The 16,425-nt window shown below is 51.3% G+C and overlaps 2 protein-coding genes and 1 non-coding gene across 4 annotated transcripts; 1 reads left to right on the top strand and 2 right to left on the bottom strand.

Annotated features, from left to right (window-relative positions):
* The first annotated feature begins 914 nt into the window (after positions 1-914).
* On the top strand, positions 915-986 carry TRNAA-CGC (transfer RNA alanine (anticodon CGC)). Its single transcript has one exon. It is a non-coding gene; the product is annotated as a tRNA-Ala (tRNA).
* A 1,194-nt stretch (positions 987-2,180) lies between these two features.
* Positions 2,181-10,803, bottom strand: LOC133348289 (pseudouridylate synthase 1 homolog). 2 transcript variants are annotated; one of them, XM_061561025.1, is made up of 7 exons: positions 9,869-10,803; positions 7,027-7,164; positions 6,506-6,608; positions 5,953-6,077; positions 5,028-5,244; positions 3,816-4,186; positions 2,181-2,590 (listed from the first exon to the last, which is right to left on the bottom strand). In XM_061561025.1, exons 1-7 carry the CDS (start codon positions 10,466-10,468, stop codon positions 2,546-2,548), a joined length of 1,599 nt encoding a protein of 532 aa, XP_061417009.1. In that variant the 5' UTR covers positions 10,469-10,803; the 3' UTR covers positions 2,181-2,545. The 2 variants fall into 2 exon arrangements, with proteins under 2 accessions (XP_061417009.1, XP_061417010.1); XM_061561026.1 differs by having other exon boundaries at positions 2,181-2,587.
* Positions 10,804-11,753: 950 nt separating this feature from the next.
* Positions 11,754-15,434, bottom strand: LOC133348302 (large ribosomal subunit protein uL18m-like). Its single transcript, XM_061561039.1, has 4 exons — positions 15,181-15,434; positions 13,133-13,328; positions 12,338-12,569; positions 11,754-11,919 (listed from the first exon to the last, which is right to left on the bottom strand). Exons 1-4 carry the CDS (start codon positions 15,275-15,277, stop codon positions 11,845-11,847), a joined length of 600 nt encoding a protein of 199 aa, XP_061417023.1. The 5' UTR covers positions 15,278-15,434; the 3' UTR covers positions 11,754-11,844.
* Positions 15,435-16,425: the final 991 nt, after the last annotated feature.

Below are 16,425 nucleotides of genomic sequence, written 5' to 3'. Positions count from 1 at the left end.
TGCCGCCCTCTTGAGCTGACGCGGCTCGTTTGATGAATTATCGTAATTAGCCCGGTAATAATCATAATAATCACTGACAAGTTAAATTAAATTATAATTAACGAATCTATTAGGTTGATGGCCTCGGCGCGCGGAGCCCGGGAGGCAGGAGGCCCCCTCGTGGCCGACACGGTAATTGTCTGTAAACACGCGGCTGCTGATATTGCTATTGTGATTAATATTGTCACTGTTTCGATTTAAAGCTTTTGTGACTGCAGGGATTCATCTTCTTGGTTCTTTCGGTAAAGTCACGTAGAAGGGAAATAATAAAAATAAATCATAATGAAATATTATTATTTAATTATGTTTATTTTTATAAAGCATAATGAAATATATTATTTAATGTTTTATTTTTATTATTTTATTATTTCCCTTCTACGTGACTTTACCGAAAGAACCAAGAAGATTGTCACTGCTGTTGATGATTACATGTTTAAAACATTGTTTTGTGGGATCGTTAATGTTAATAGGCGGGATTGTGCCGCGATTTAAGGCGGGAGCGATAATTTTTGAGGGGGTATGGGGTTTTGTATGTTTTATAAATCGTGACTACAATGCTAAGATACTGTTAGTGACGCTAAAACTGCTGTCTTTGTGTTTATTTATAATTTGTCTACAACTGCGCTAATAATACAGTGCAAGTGCGTTTGACGTTTTTAAATGTAGGACATTGAAGGACTGCTATTTTCCCCTCACGGCCTCTATTTCAATTATATTTTAGATTCTAAAGCACTACACTGCGATCACCGTCGACGTTATAACTGTAGTTTTATTTATAAAAATGCGTACTAAGATTACGACAAAACAGATTACGATGGCGGAAACCGTGGCAGTTGTGGTTCTTAAGGCGTCTGGGAGGCCTTGTCCACGTGGCAGGGGATGTAGCTCAGTGGTAGAGCGCACGCTTCGCATGTGTGAGGCCCCGGGTTCAATCCCCGGCATCTCCACACTTTTTTTCTTGGCGCCCCGTAAACCTTTAAATAAACTCGCGGCAAACGGGCACTTTACTTGCAATTGTTATACACAAATTGTAAAGTTCATAAATTGTTTTAAAACATGTACAATTTGCATATTTGCCTACTACGCACGCCCCGTTCTCACCCGTATAAAATGAATCGATGAATGGGACTTGGTAATGTTTGATGCGCATTCAACCAAAATCAATTCACCGAGGAAGCTAATCGCCTTTCACACAGCTGTGTAAGAAGGCCAATGTGGCGAGATAGGACCAGCTGGGCCCCCAGAACTGGCAGTCATGATTTGGCTGAAGATTAAAATCCGTTTCAGCGCAGTCATGCCAAGTTCTCTCTCGTCAGGTGCGGTTCCTCACCGCCCCCTAGCGGGGGATGCGAACCCGGGCAGGCATTGGTGTGTGGACGGTCATTGCACTGTGACTGCATGTTGAACCTCTTTCGCGCCGTACGTAGCCAACCGTCTGCTTGGAGGTGCGGTCAAGGGGTGACAACTCGCCCGGACACAGATGGTCCTTGCCTACAAACGTGTGGCATTTCACCATTACGAGCTCAAGCAAACCGAGCTGCTGATGAGACACTCAATGTTGAAACCGGTCCGGAGTTTGGCTTGTGTTGAACCAGTGTTTCTGAAGCCATGCACTCCCAGAAGGCCGTGTGGCAAATGGGAAATAAAAAAAACGTGTTATTTTGTGGACGGGTATGTGGAGGCGTTCTGTCTTCTTGTTGTTTCTCAACAGATGACCTTTAAGACCAGGCGAGGTGGCCGCCCATGACCAAATCGATAGGACTGTATTTATTTCGTCCGATCGCAACGCTCGGAAGCCGAGCATCGTCTTTGTCTCTTCTCAACACATGGACATACCATCCAAGTCCTACCTCTATTACATTTCCAAGGATATGAGTAACCCCTGCTTAGGATCGACCTTCGCTCTGCCTCCTTTCCCTTGAAATATTCCTGAATTTGGGTTATTCTGAAGGGCCAATAGGCTCGAGTTAATGTGGACATTTTAATCTTCACTGGGGTATCGTACTTCAAACGTTGTGCTTTCTCCGTTGGCACTACATATTTAAAATTTCAGTGGCACATTAAGTATTTACTCTAATGGTTCACAAACCCAAAGCACTCGCACACACAAAGACAGCAACTATAATTACAGCAAACAGAAATGTTGGGTGTTTTTTTATGAATAAGTGCATTTAACATTAACCCTGGAGGATAAAATACAAATGCAACCAGAATTCAACAAAAAAATAACAAAAAACGCCGCTCCAGACGAATGCAGCAGCACGCAGCGCAAACGCAAATTTACAAAAATAATAACACAGGGGCCGAGGTGTTTTTACAAACGCTCTGAGCATTTAATCCTTTGAGAAACTGTCACGGCGACACTCCGCTCCCCACTCAGCTGTGAAAAATTAAAAAGGGAGCGCGGTGCCGGCGCTGATGACTCCAGGTCTCGTCAGTGGGATCGGAACATCCACAATGGGAAGCCTTTTTGAAATCTTCCAGCTTCGTCCGGGCGAACACAACTTCACTCCGATTCGCTGTTGCCGTCCGAATCTTCTCTTTTCACCTGCTGGAAACGGTTCACAACAACTATTTCAATATTTATGTAATGCTTAAATGCAACCGCATCTCATTAGTGAGGCACAAAGTCAGGGAAGATGCATGAATGGGAAGTGGAGTAGGGTCAAGTAGGGGACACACGGGGAAGGGGTGAGACCGGAACACTGAGGCAAGGCCCAGGGCGGGCCATGTTTTAAAGGTAATTGAAGAAACATTTTTAATCTCCCGATAGACGACAGCCTCCCCCCCATGCCGTGTAAGCCATGGAGGTTGTTTGACCTTGCTTCCCCACCCCCGGTCGGTGTAGCTTTGTGAAATCAGGCTGCGGGGAGGCCTGTACACTGGTTCCAATATTAGACACAAACCGATGGTAGCCGTGAGTGGAAAATTAATTCAGGTCGCCGAGTTCGGAGCACAGCGACCTAACCACAGCATCACCGCCCCTCCCGCTCCCTCATGTTTTACAATGATTTAAGTTATTTTCTTGGGCATGCGATGCATGGGCAATTTTGAAGATGGACAAACGGACAGATGTATACATCAAGTGAGGAAGCCATTATCTTATTTTTGCAGGCTGCTGGATTTTTGCCGATTCAGCATCTACATGTATAGTTTATAGGTTAAAGAAAAGCTGCGCCTACCAGGAAACAGTGATTGAGAGTTACGGCTGGCCGTGAAACGCTAAAGCAGGGCGATATTCGGCATAATGGCCAGTTTATAACAAGCACACCCATATACGTTACCGTTAAAGTCCACCACGCCAGCCGAGTTACCGCATTATATTGTTTTAAATGCACCCTATCAATAATTATTCTTAAAAACCATATCAATTCACTGCTGTATAAAGGCCTCCCCCACACTGTGTCTACTACGTAAGCTGTGCAGCACGTGTGTGTCTTTGTGTGTACATGGGGAGGGGAGGCGCACTGCGCCACGAAGCCTGCGCAGCCCCGCCCCCCATCGCCATTCCTGCTCAGTCAATATCGGTGACGAATATCTGAACTGGTACTGGACCTCCCCTAGGGATACTCGGCCTAAAACGGGTAACCTAATGCGGTATTTAAACGTCCCCACTGGGGAGACAATGGCAGGTGGGTTCGACGCTGGTCACACCACCCCCCTTGTGCGTAGTGGCCTTAACTGGTGCTCAAAAACTGGACTTTCCCCAACAGCGAGTTGTGAGCTACACGGAGGATCTTCGACTGTCTGCGCGTGTGCGCGGGTGTGAGACTTGCGCTGTGTACGGCGCGCGCGAGGCTGCTCGTGAAGTCGTGCTTGTCCAGCGTGCCGAGCCAGCGCCGCATGCTGCCCTCCTCGCGCTCCGCCGCCACGATCCCCGCGTGCACGTGGCGCTCGGCGAACTCGGTCAGCGCCGGCGCCAGCTCGGGCCAGGCGAGCGCCGCGTGCACGCCGTCGCCCGCGTAGCGCGAATCGTAGCGGTCGTAGTGCACGCGCTCGAGCACCAGCCCGAGCCCCGGCGCTTTCGGTACGTCGAGCTTGTCGTTGGCGAAGGCGTCCTGCATGCGCTGGTCGCCGGCGTGGCCCCGCGCCACCGCCACCACCAGCCCCACCATCTTGCGGATCTGGTGCAGCATGAAGCTCTGGCCTGAGACGGTGGTGGCATTGACAAAGGGGGAAGACGATCGTTCAAAATTGGATGTTAGTTGACTGGGTTGCTTCGGTATCTGAGACGGTGTTACACTCCCATTTGTCTTCCTATAGGTGAAATAAAATACAATCTGCAGATCGCCACAGGGCAACTGAAAAGGTAGCATGCTGGAACAAATGTTTAAAAAATTTATTTTAAAAGATTTGATTGTGCCACCAGCATTCTTGATATTACTTGGAGTTCCAGAGGCAGGGAACATAAGATTCAAGGCCAATGCCTCTCCTGATGTTCGATAAAAATGTATGCACATGCGAGCCCATTTTTGTCAATCCACTGCTGAATGAGGGGTTCACCACACCGTGTGGGTCACGGGGATTATTTTCCCATAATTCACCACTCATCATGACAGATTGAAGGTGGGGAGGATAGACCCAGAAGCACACCACGGAATAGCTTTTGCTCGTCTGCCCTCTGCTGCCCAGCACATGGCAAAGCTCCACGGCCACCTTTAACGCGTGCTCGATGCATTGTGGTCACCCATTCATGAGCCAAGCTCAACCCACGCTTATGTTTGAGATATCACGAGGTCGGGCACAATTCCGGGTGATTAGTTCATATGCGTATGTAGATCAGCACTCGGATAAAGAAAACCGTGCAATCTGTCGCAGTGAGTAACGCTATGTAAACATGGAAAATCACGCTGCAGGTGTCCTCAAGAGCATTTAGTGGCGTTCCCGGACAGCCACGGAAGATCCCTCCCTCGGCTTCCTGGGCAGCTGAAGAAGCATGACAGCAAAACAGTGAAGCAGCGGAGGCTGGGTGGCAGGGTGGCGAGGACCTCTGATTCGAATGAGCGCAAACTCGATCCCATGTTGCAGCGACGGCGGCTGGCAGTACGCTTCTGTCACGTAGCGCCGTGCGCTCGCCTCCTGGGCGCCCTTGCCCGACGTGAAGTTGTGGAAGTTGTGAGTTCCCACGTAGCGCCGCAGCAGCGCGTTCACGTGCGACAGCGTCTCCTCCGGCAGCCGGAAGCTCTCCTCCCACGCCGTGTCCCGCTAGCGCACGAGGCGGACGTCACATGACAGGCAGAAGATGAAGATAACCCACGTAGCCTACGCAGACTGCCGGGGCAAGCGCCGTTGGCAAGCTGCTGTGTTAAGGCCAGCCACCCAGCGAATGTTAACACACCGCACGCCGGGTTCTCGTTTAAGGCTGAGTCAACTTGGGGAAGGTCAAGGAACGGTTTTGTATGTATGTTGAAGTTCTTTCGCACTGTACGTAACCAACCGTGCTAATCGGAGGTGCGGAGTTCATTTATTAGCCACTGATATTAGCCATGGCTGTGGAATGAATTCAGGTTCGTAGCACAATGCACAAACCACTGTGCCACCACTCGACCCCGATCACCATCTAAACCTATTTGCAGTGATTTTAGCAAGATTAGTGGATATTTTGTTTTTTGCTTTGGTTTATTTGCACATTCCCACCCTGCAACGTCCCATAACTGCCATCACTGCCACCACTATTTACGACGGCCTTTGGCTGTGATCTTCCTTGTAAAAGATCTGCTTAGCTCAATGGGCCTCACCAGGACAAATAACGTCGAATTCTGAGAGGGAGTTAAACAAAACATTACTTTGGACTTTTGTAAATACGACGATGACGATGAACGTCTGCCCCGAATTTGATCGCGTGAGCAGTCGAGACCCCGCCTGCGTTGATGACGGCGGCCTCCGGATGCACGCGGCCAGGAAGTCTCTCACCTCCCCCTCCCCGTCCCACTCGCCCTGTCCCTTGGGCCCAAACGTGAAGCTGGGCAGGAGGTAGATGTAGGTGCGCGCGTCGCAAAGCTGCTTCGAGTTGAATCCGTTCGTAACCCTCTGCATGCCTGACCCAGTGACAGCAGGACGAGAGAAAACAACGCACCAATTACCAACAACGCGACTGTATGGACAGATATGATATTAAACATTGGTTAAAGCCATTCGGTTAGAGTAAACTCTCTCAAAAATCTGGGATAATCGTGGGGGGAGGAGGCATGGACCAGATAAAACATAAACATAGAAAATGGACTTGGGCAGGACACATCGCTAGAAGGGATGATGACCTGTGGGTGAGACTAAGTGCCGAGCGGCAGCTAAAGGAAGAGAAGCGCACAAGAGGCCGTGCCGCAGGAATGGAGCCACGAGGTCGGCCCGCGCGGAGGTGCTGGGTTGATTGTTGCACCGCGGTATCGTCAAGGACGGTGGCGACGTTTGGCCATGGAACGACGATAGGCGACGATGAGGGGTCGGTGAAGGTCAAGTTTGTCCTCACCCATGATGCGGATCTGCTGGGGCAAGTGGGCGTTGATCTTGTTCACAACATCGTCGATGAGCCACATTTTGAGGGACACCACCTGCCCAATGGCTGAAACACCCTAGCAGACGCGTACACAACAAGAGACCCCATTAGCACAACAACTATATATAGATAGCAAGTCATAATAATGACATACAAACCTTTGCAAATCCAATGGTGGATGAAGAGCATCCCCACATTGTTTTGGTCATGGGGCTTGTCTGACCATACTTCACCACAGTGGACAGTCAGTGAAATGGTTCGTAAAGCACTCGCCGCTGATATTAGCCACGGCCGTGAATTTAACGTGGATCACCAGATTCGTAGGGCAGCGCGCTTACCGCCGACGGGGTCTCTCTCGCACGACAACAACAACAACCTGGTCACCTGTGCAAATGAGACTGTGTACGTATGTACGTTCAACTGCTTTCGCACCGTATGTAGCCAACCGTGCCAATCGAAGGTGCGGAATAATGCACGCGTGCGCTCTCGCTAACCTTGTCCGTGCGCGCACAGCGCTGGAAGGACATCTTGCGCATGTCGGCGGCGTGGTTGTCAGGGATGCACCCGGCCCGCACCAGCGCCTCCACCAGCTCGTCCTCGATGGTGCGGTACGCCGCGTTCCCTGCGTTCCGCTGACGGCGACATCCATCGGGAGAGGAACGGTAAAGGAGCAGCCCCGCGATCGCTCGCGCCACTCCTCGCGGAAGGGGCCCCCCCCCCCAACTAGAGGGAGCTCAAGAGAGTCCCCTTTTAGAGGGTATTTCCTTTCAGCTGCTCTTCCACGTTGCCATATGGCAAAGATATGGGGGTACCCACAGCACCACCACACGGGACCTGCAGATCGACGAACTGTGGTGTTGCCCATTTATACTGCTAGGTGGACAGAGGCAGAGCGACTTAGGAAACTTGCCCCACCGTTTCAAGTGCCACGCCGGGAGATCAAACCAACGACCAGTGCGGCATCTGATGGGGAAAATCGGAGGAGGAAAATGGAAGAATCTACCCCGGTGATGAATCAAGGACCCAGTCGGCATATGGACGGATGCAGTTGCACACCCAGGTAAACATTATGTAGGGAGGCAAATTTTATACTCATATCTGGAAAGAAATGGATTGCGTTGTATAATGCGAGATAGAGGTATGGAATCGGCTCGTGTGCACGCGCTAAGTGGAATTGAGCAGGCCTTCGTCCAGCAGTGCATTGAGTAAATGCATCTAAAATGAAATATACATCTGGAATTATGATTTCATTATTCGCACTTTCACACTCATTAGCAAATCAAAAGAACGGTTTCTGACATCGTGCCAACAGCTGTACGAGACGTCAGGGGGACGCGGGCTACCCCGTGTCCCCCTCTGTGTGGCACCCCAAGATTGATGACCGCGTGGTAAACGTTCGGAGACCCGGCAAAGGTTTGGACCCCGCGGTAAAATCAATTTGACCCCCATTACGAGAGGGGGGCAGCTCTCAGGCAGGGGTCGATGGGAAACACCCTCCACCACAACCCCACTGTGGGCTCAAGAGCAGTTACACACCAGCAGGGTTAGTTACCACGGGAGATTTGTGGCTTAAATTGTCGCCACATAGTTTGTTCTTCCTCACTGGTTCCTACCAAGTGGCCCCCCAACTCACTCAGCTCCTTAGGCTATCATTAGCAGCATCAGCATCACACGTGGACACGGGAATCATCATGAGTTGCTGCTACACAGGAGCAAAGTGCCTACGGCCATTGCCTCACATCATCCCCTTCAGAATCAAGAGTCTGTATTTAGACTGCTGGAGGTGGAATCCGATGAGCTATAAGGCTCTTGTTCGCAGATGTCCCGTAGGGGCGGGTCAGCAAGTTGCAACAGCCAACAATACAACAACAAACGATATGAATGTATAACAGAGAAGTAGTTAAACGAGTCGCTAAATATAAAAAATATAATGCTTCCGCTTAATCGATTTTCATCGCAAGCCGAGAGCAAATCCAGGAGTGTACAATGTAAGTAATGTCTCAGAATCGGTTGCCGATTGCATAACATAGACAAAAGGTTTTTGTTGGGTTAGATCGCGTAAATATATAAATATGTCGTTAAACCCGCCACCACCCGACACAGCCAATTAGTAAGGGTCGTCACGTAAACAGAACGTGGACCAATTCGTTCCTGTAACAGCCACACCGGTATGCTGTACTAGTACATTACACTAGACACTACACTATACACTACACCACTATACATTACACTATACACTAGTGCTGTACTAGTACACTACACTATACACTACACTATACACTAGTGCTGTACTAGTACACTACACTATACACTACACTATACACTAGTGCTGTACTAGTACACTACACTATACACTACACTATACACTAGTGCTGTACTAGTACACTACACTACACTATACACTAGTGCTGTACTAGTACACTACACTATACACTACACTATACACTAGTGCTGTACTAGTACACTACACTATACACTACACTATACACTAGTGCTATACTAGTACACTACACTATACACTACTATACACTACACTATATTATACACTACACACTAGTGCTGTACTAGTGACGAATTGCCACGTTGTTTGCGTGACAACCCTCACTAGTTGACTGTGTCGGGTGGTGGCGGGTTTGACGACACATTCTTATATTTACGCGATCTAACCCAACAAAAACCTCGAATATGGATATTGTTCGCGAAAGCCTAATACGTGTTAAACTGCATAGCATACCTCAACAGCGCTACACGATATAAACAGACGATAAAACACACACAGTCCTGCGTGTATATAAACACACACACAGTCCTGCGTGTATATAAACACACACACAGTCCTGCGTGTATATAAACACACACACAGTCCTGCGTGTATATAAACACACACAGTCCTGCGTGTATATAAACACACACACAGTCCTGCGTGTATATAAACACACACAGTCCTGCGTGTATATAAACACACACACAGTCCTGCGTGTATATAAACACACACACACACCAATCGCCCACCGATGCTCAGACATTGGCGACACCGTCTCAAGAATCCACCCGCGGTTTGTTTGACCAAACTGCAGCCAGGGCCAGGGGGGAGTTTAACAACAACACCCACAACAACCACAGAGTATCCACGAGGTTAACAACAACCACAACAACAACAACCACAGAGTACCCACGAGGTCAACAACCACAACAAGCACAGAGTACCCACGAGGTTAACAACAACCACCACAGAGTACCCACGAGGTTAACAACAACCACAACAAGCACAGAGTACCCACGAGGTTAACAACAACAACCACAACAACCACCACCGAGTACCCACGGGGCCCGCACCTGCATGCCGTGGTAGCCCTTGCCCGAGTAGGCCACGAGCAGCGCCACCTTCTTCTTGGGGAACTTCTTCCTCGCTACCTCGGGGCCCCCCTCGAGCCGGGCCCTCTTGGCCACAGGCGACCCCTCGGAGTCCGCTGAACCCCCCCCTTCCTTCTGCTGCTGCACCCCCTGGCTGCTGTCCCCGTTCTCCGCGGGGCCCGGCGCCTCCCCGTTAGTTTCGGGGCCCCTTCGACTCTGTGCCTCCTCCTCCTGCAGGAGGAGACGGGGGGCCGGGCCCCTGCCGTGCCCGTTGCCGTGAAGACCCCTCGAGGCCCCCTTTTCCTGGGGGCCCTGGCTGTCCCCTTTCCCGTCGGGGCCGCGTGCTTCGCCGTTCTTCTCCATAGCGACCGCGTCGCGGCCACAGTCAGGGGCGAGAGGCGGGCTGGAGGTGTGGGGACGAGGAGGAGGAGGGGAAGGGGCGAGAGTTGCGGAGCACGGCGTGGCCATGCGGACCGCCGCGTGTCCTCGCAGCAGCAGCAGCAACGACGGTGGTGGCGGTGGACGGAGGAACGCGCCGAGGTGCAGACACCAGCGCAGCGACACCAGCGATGCCTGCCGCATCCAGGGCGCAGCCAAGACGCATGAGCCACGGGGGGGGGGACGAGGCGAGGCTGCGGGGGGGGGGTGCTCTGGACTAGGGATTCAACTCCTCATTTCTCCCCCACGTCGTCGTCTTCTCCTCCAGCGGGGCTCTGCTCTAGCCGCTGCCCCCGCCGGCGTGGACGGGAAGGCCGCCCGCCCGCCTCCTCGTACGAGGCAATGGGGCGGCCACGTTGGGTCAGGGTACCGTGAGCCGCGTGTGCGAGCACAAGCAGCAACACGCTCGTCAATCACACTGACTTACTAGGGGAGGGGGGGGTGTATAAAGCGACGTTTCGGGCAAGGGTCCTTCTTATTCGAAGCACGTGCGAGATGGGGGGAGGGGGGTGACGTTTCGATGACGTGACCCCGGGGAGGGGGGCCGCGTCGACTGCGGGCGCGTGGCGCCCCCTGAGCAAGATGGCGAGGCGCGCCCACGTGGGCCCCGCCGCGCGGAGCCGGCGAGGCGCACGTGGGCAGCACGTGGCGCGCGGTGGGGGGGGGGGCGGTCCCTGCAGCCACCGCGATTAAACTTGCAAGGGCTCATTGTGACACTTTAATTACAATAATAATTCATGGCAATAATAATATCATCACCACGATGCACGGGCAAGTAGCCCGTAGATGTCCACTGCACATCTTGTAATTTGTTTCCATCTTCCTCTCGTCTGGTGCCAAGATGCTCCAGTCCAGTAGTGCCACATCCCTCTGGTAATAATGTACAAAGGCATTGCATCTGGCAGGAGGGTACAAACGCGTGGTGGGCTTTAGCCGCCTTTATCCATGACTTCTTGAGCTCGATAATGATATTTGTCTCAGTCCACTGCTGGATAAAGGCATCCCTTCCCGCTATCCACCACGAGGGTTGTTGTGTGTTGAAGGTGCTTGCTCAGATATAATTCTCCATGAATGTTAGTCGTGGACGGGAATTTAATTCAGCGGCCGTCTGGGCTCGTAGTGGAGTGTGCTCACGTACCCAGATAATATAGTAACGTATACAGCAGTGTGAACATTACTGTACTATGGATATACCGCATTTCAAGATGCCGTGTTTTAGAGATAAAATACTGGAATGGACTACATAAAATACAAAAGTTTCGACTTAGTTTGCAATCTAATATAAACACAGCGAAACATTTACAATGTCCAACTGGCCACTGGGTCCAAACATAAATCAAGATGTCACTGTGATGAATTGTCTGTAATGTACACACCGACGCCTCATCTTTCATATCCAGCTGCACTTAAAAAAAGACGGAAGACAAAATAGAGTTAACCTTTTTTTTTATAAAAGAAAAGAGTTACGTTACAGAAACAGAATACGTGAGAGAGTGCAGGGGGGTTGAATGCGTTGACGTTTATTTTACAAAGATGCGTCGCGGTTCACTCAGCACCAGGCCTCCCTCCTTGCATGCTTTCTTGAAGCTCTGCACCTGCAACGGCAACAGTTCGATCTCAATCTCGGTCTGTCTTCCACAATTACGCACGCGCCACGACCAGACACTGCACAATCGTGCCAGTGTTAAGAAGAATTGTGATGTAATGAATAAAACATACAAGCAAAATACAAACGTGAAAAAAACACATGGCACATTTAAAGAGGGCAGTATAATGTGTTTTAATGTATGCGTTTCTAATTGAAAACAATTGTGGTCGCCCAAGTGTTATTATAGGCTGCTGTGGGGCTACACGGTAGGTAGCAGAAAGCAGTGCAGCTAAATCTATTATTGTGCTGTATCATGCTGTGACCCACCGCCTTCACCAACCTGCAGCGACCAGCTGGCAAAGGAAGGGCATCTGAGACTATGGGGACGGCAGAGGAGAAGGAGCGAGAGACACGCACGCACGTACCGCCGCGCTCTTGTAGGACCAGGGAATGTGGCGGAACACGGCGTAGCTGATCCCGCTCTCCAGGCAGCGCTGCGCCAGGACGCGGCCCACGTTCTCGGCGGCTGCCACGTCGCTGGTGCTGTGGAGGTGGCGCTTGATGGCCCACTCGTGGGTGCTGACAGAGACGACCACGTGGCGGCTGCAGTGCTCCACCCAGGCCGACACGTGTTGCTGCGTGCGATCCAGACACAGCCTGCAGGGGCGGGCCGTGAGCGGTGCGTCGTTCATTTTTCTGCCGGTTTATATTTCATGTCTAAAGCGGCAACCATGGCCACTCTCCATCCCCGCGTGCCCCTGGCGAGTTTGTCTGCCTCTGCAGCGTGTGAACTCTCTTTGTTTGTTAGCCATGGTGGTGAGTTTCGTTGGTCCATAATGAGCGCAAGTGATGGACCGAGTCTCTCCCAACAAAAAGTGACGAAACTATCAGGAAATTATTGACCATTGGCCATAATCCTATCTGCTTAAACCCACTTTATTTCCTTAATATTAAAACACATTATTTGGTGGTACTGAGTTAGCAGCAGTGCTTTAAACACTGCTTTGACATGCAATGTTATTGCCTTTTAAGGTAAAAACACTGCCTCTTTTGGCATTGTTATTTGTTGAGAATCTGTTAATTTTCTTAATAGTCTGACATCATTAGCCTGCTTATTTTCTCTAATCCATGTCATCTAGTCACGGGCTATTCGTGGACTATCATGGTTTTTTTCACAACACCACTCAGACCTTTAATTCTGGTCCACGGAAGTCTCTCACCGGTGCCAGTAGCAGCGGTTGGGCCACACGGTGTCCCAGCCGCGGTCCTTGAGTGCGAGCGCCATGCGCTCCAGGTTCCTGGGGTTGCGGTTCACGAAGTCGGGCCGCACAGCCTCGTTCTTCGCCGTGCCGACCTCTTCGTACTGCTGCTGGGCGAAGGAATGGGTGGAGGACCCGGAGGACGACCTCGCTCCTCCTTTGCCAGGTAAAGGACAGCGGAAGTTGAATCAGACCAGCGGGACACACATTCGCAAAGGCATTGGGTGTGAATAATTTTACAGAGCGTGCATTGTTGCTCTGGGGACCGGGAGATCAATAATCGGATGTCCGGTCGCCGCATTGACGCCATTCATCGCGATTTCTCACTTAACAGTGGGCCCCGTGAAGGCTGCCATCTGAAATTGTAGTTGTTGCTCTGCATCTACATCAGCCATACGAAAGAGAAGATGTACAGAGCCGTGTCAAACGGTGAAGGCCTGCCCACGCTGTGAAAGCCATGGGGGTGATATGACCATACTTCACCACGCTGGTCAGAGTGGATTGGTGAAGTTGGGAAGCATAGACGTTGGGAGCAATGAAGTACAGTACAGCACAAACATGGACTTTGTTGCACTGCCCTCTGCTGGACACAAAAAGTGTAGTCCCACCGCATCGTTTCACACCCTGCCATACATAGAGGCCGCCCATCCACCCAATCACCTCTGTAAGCCACCACTGTGGAGGAAGTAGCGAGGGTTGGTGGATCACCGCAAAAATGTTGCGAAATTCCCTTCCTGTGGGCGTCGAGGAGGTTGCCGTACCCTGGCTCGTCACGAGATTGAAGTACAGCGGGGATCGAGTGTTCCCCCCTTGCACGCGAAGGGTTTTTTTTCCACCCGGGGGCTCCGGTTTCCTCCTCCCACGTGTATAATAAACACACTCGTCATTAATTGGCTGAAAATGTCTTCAAATAAAAACCTGCTGTAGCAGGACCCTCCTGAGAAAGAGTCCTACGACTGAGTTGTGACTTTCCTACTCGTGTAAGTAAATTATTATCGACCCTGTTTTGCGTCCTAGATTTGACGAGACGAGCGCATTCTTCTTACTGACAGTCAAGTCACCCGCGATTGTTATTCCAAGTTACCTGTGCAGTATTTCCCTTAATTAGCCCACGCGATGCACAATAACATAAAGCGGAAAACACGAAGTGCCGATTAAACGGCGAAATGAAAATTTGTATTTGACGTTTTGTAACGATACAGGGGGCTCTCGTATTCACTTTACAGAGCTGTCAATATCATGTGTCTCCTCGTGCATCACCGGGGTCCCCGTAAACCCCACGGGTAATCCGTGCTGGTCCCATGGGGTTCCGTAAGCCAGGTCTCCAACCCTAACCCATGGAGTATTCGAGCCCCGTGAGTCTCCAGGAATCTTGATTCTCGTGGCCTCCGTGACACCCAATCCCTGTGTATCCCGAGGGTCGCCTCGGTGGCTCGGAGATGTTAACTACCTCGCCTGGTACGCAGGAGGTCGTGGGTTCGATCCCGACCCTGACGCCTGCTGCTGCTGTGTATTTGGACTTTGCGTGTCTCTCTCCCCGTGGTCGCGTGGATTTTTTTCTTTGGGTCCTCCGGTTTTCCCCTCCACATTTAAAATCAACATCACCACCACGCGTTTAGAGTATTTGTCTGTTTACATTTACACGCGACAAGCCACTTCGTGGAACTATCTTCTGTGGCCAGGTCGCTTGTGAAAAAGTGCGATATAGCTCAGTGGGCCTTACGTGGTAAAATAAATAAAAGAGTTTCGTCGCCGAGATTCCTGTGGATCCCGCGTGCCCTCGTGGACCCCCTCCCCATCCCCCTGGACCCCCTCGATGCCCCCAAGTGTCCCCCCGATACTCGCGAATTCGTGCGCGTTCCGTTGTGCCCCTGTGGGGTCCCCATAGACCCCATCCCCTCTCTCATTTCCCGATGTTCCCCCGCGTACCCCTGCGAGTCCCCTCGCTCCCCGTGGACCCCCTCACGATCCCCGTGGACCCCCAGGACCCCCAGGACCCCACGACTTGCCTGCCAGGCCCCTCCCAGCCGCCGCGTCCTTCCCTCCGCCGCCCAGAGTCGCCCCGACGCGCCTCGCCAGGCCGCGGCACACTCCGGCAAAACGCATTTCAAGGATGTCCCCGAGTCTCGCGGGGTTCCAGAGGGTCTCACGGGGTCACCGGGGGTCTCACGGGGTCACCGGGTCCCCTCGGAGTCCCCTCGGAGTGTCTCTGGGTCCGGAGGCTCGGGGTCAAACCTAAGGCGCACGCCGTGACCTCTCACCCCTGGCGGCTACGGCGGCTCCGCGGTGCCCACACGATTCGCGTTTTCATCCACAACCATGATTATTTTATTAAATATTCTAAGTCTATTTTTATGGTTGAATAGACACGAGGCTCACTAACGTAGCGTTGCACTCTGATGTTATAAGAGAAAACATTTATTAAAAAGTCTATTTAATTAAGTAGAACGTGTTGTCAATCTTTATTTAAAGTTGCGCATTTTGATATGACGTCACATTTCTCACCCCCCACCCCTCGTCACACATGTCTGACCCACCCCCCTAGGCGCGTGACGTCATTTATGAACGGCCCCTAAGCCATTAAAGCTTTGTTTTTTGGCAATTAACACGGATTTACGTTCCTAAGGAGGGCTCGCGAACATGTACACGCATCATTGTTACGCGTCTATGAAACAGACGCCGCTAGTCCCTAATGCAGGAGCGGCTCGCTCGGTGTGACATCGTGTAGGTGAAGGCGCAGCCCCTGAAAGCGCTCGCCCGCGGCACTGCTGCGGGAAGAGCCTCCACAGGAGGCATCTCGAGACGCGCTTCCCTCGAGAGGGTGTTTTTGGCCTCCTCTTCCACGCCGCGCAGACGTCTTGAAAGGGGGTGGGGGGAGTAACTTGCTGACCCGTCCCGACTGAACATCTCCGAAAAAGAGCTTTCTAGCTCATCGGATTTCTCGAGGATAAATATTCTGATTCTGGACTCCGGTCGACTGAACTCATATACGCGGCTGGCTTTGACAAAGGCGGATTATTAATTTGAGGTGCACCATTTGATTCACAACTGCCGGGCCAGGAGATCGAACCAGTGACTTCTGGATTCAAAATCCAGTGTGCAGCATCTCCAACCGAATGTTTATTATATCCGGTAATTAATGCAGAATATTCCTCTTCCCAGATCACAATGACAATGAGCTATCAATGTCGGGGGGGGGGGGGGTCTGATGTTTGTGTTTTTGTTTAATCGATCTCTCTGCTGTTGGTATCGCA

Source organism: Lethenteron reissneri, chromosome 27 (assembly GCF_015708825.2).
Source record: "Lethenteron reissneri isolate LAM-NWPU_2019-01 chromosome 27, ASM1570882v1, whole genome shotgun sequence".
NCBI lineage: Eukaryota > Metazoa > Chordata > Hyperoartia > Petromyzontiformes > Petromyzontidae > Lethenteron > Lethenteron reissneri.
This window is presented reverse-complemented; position numbering and strand designations above follow the sequence as displayed.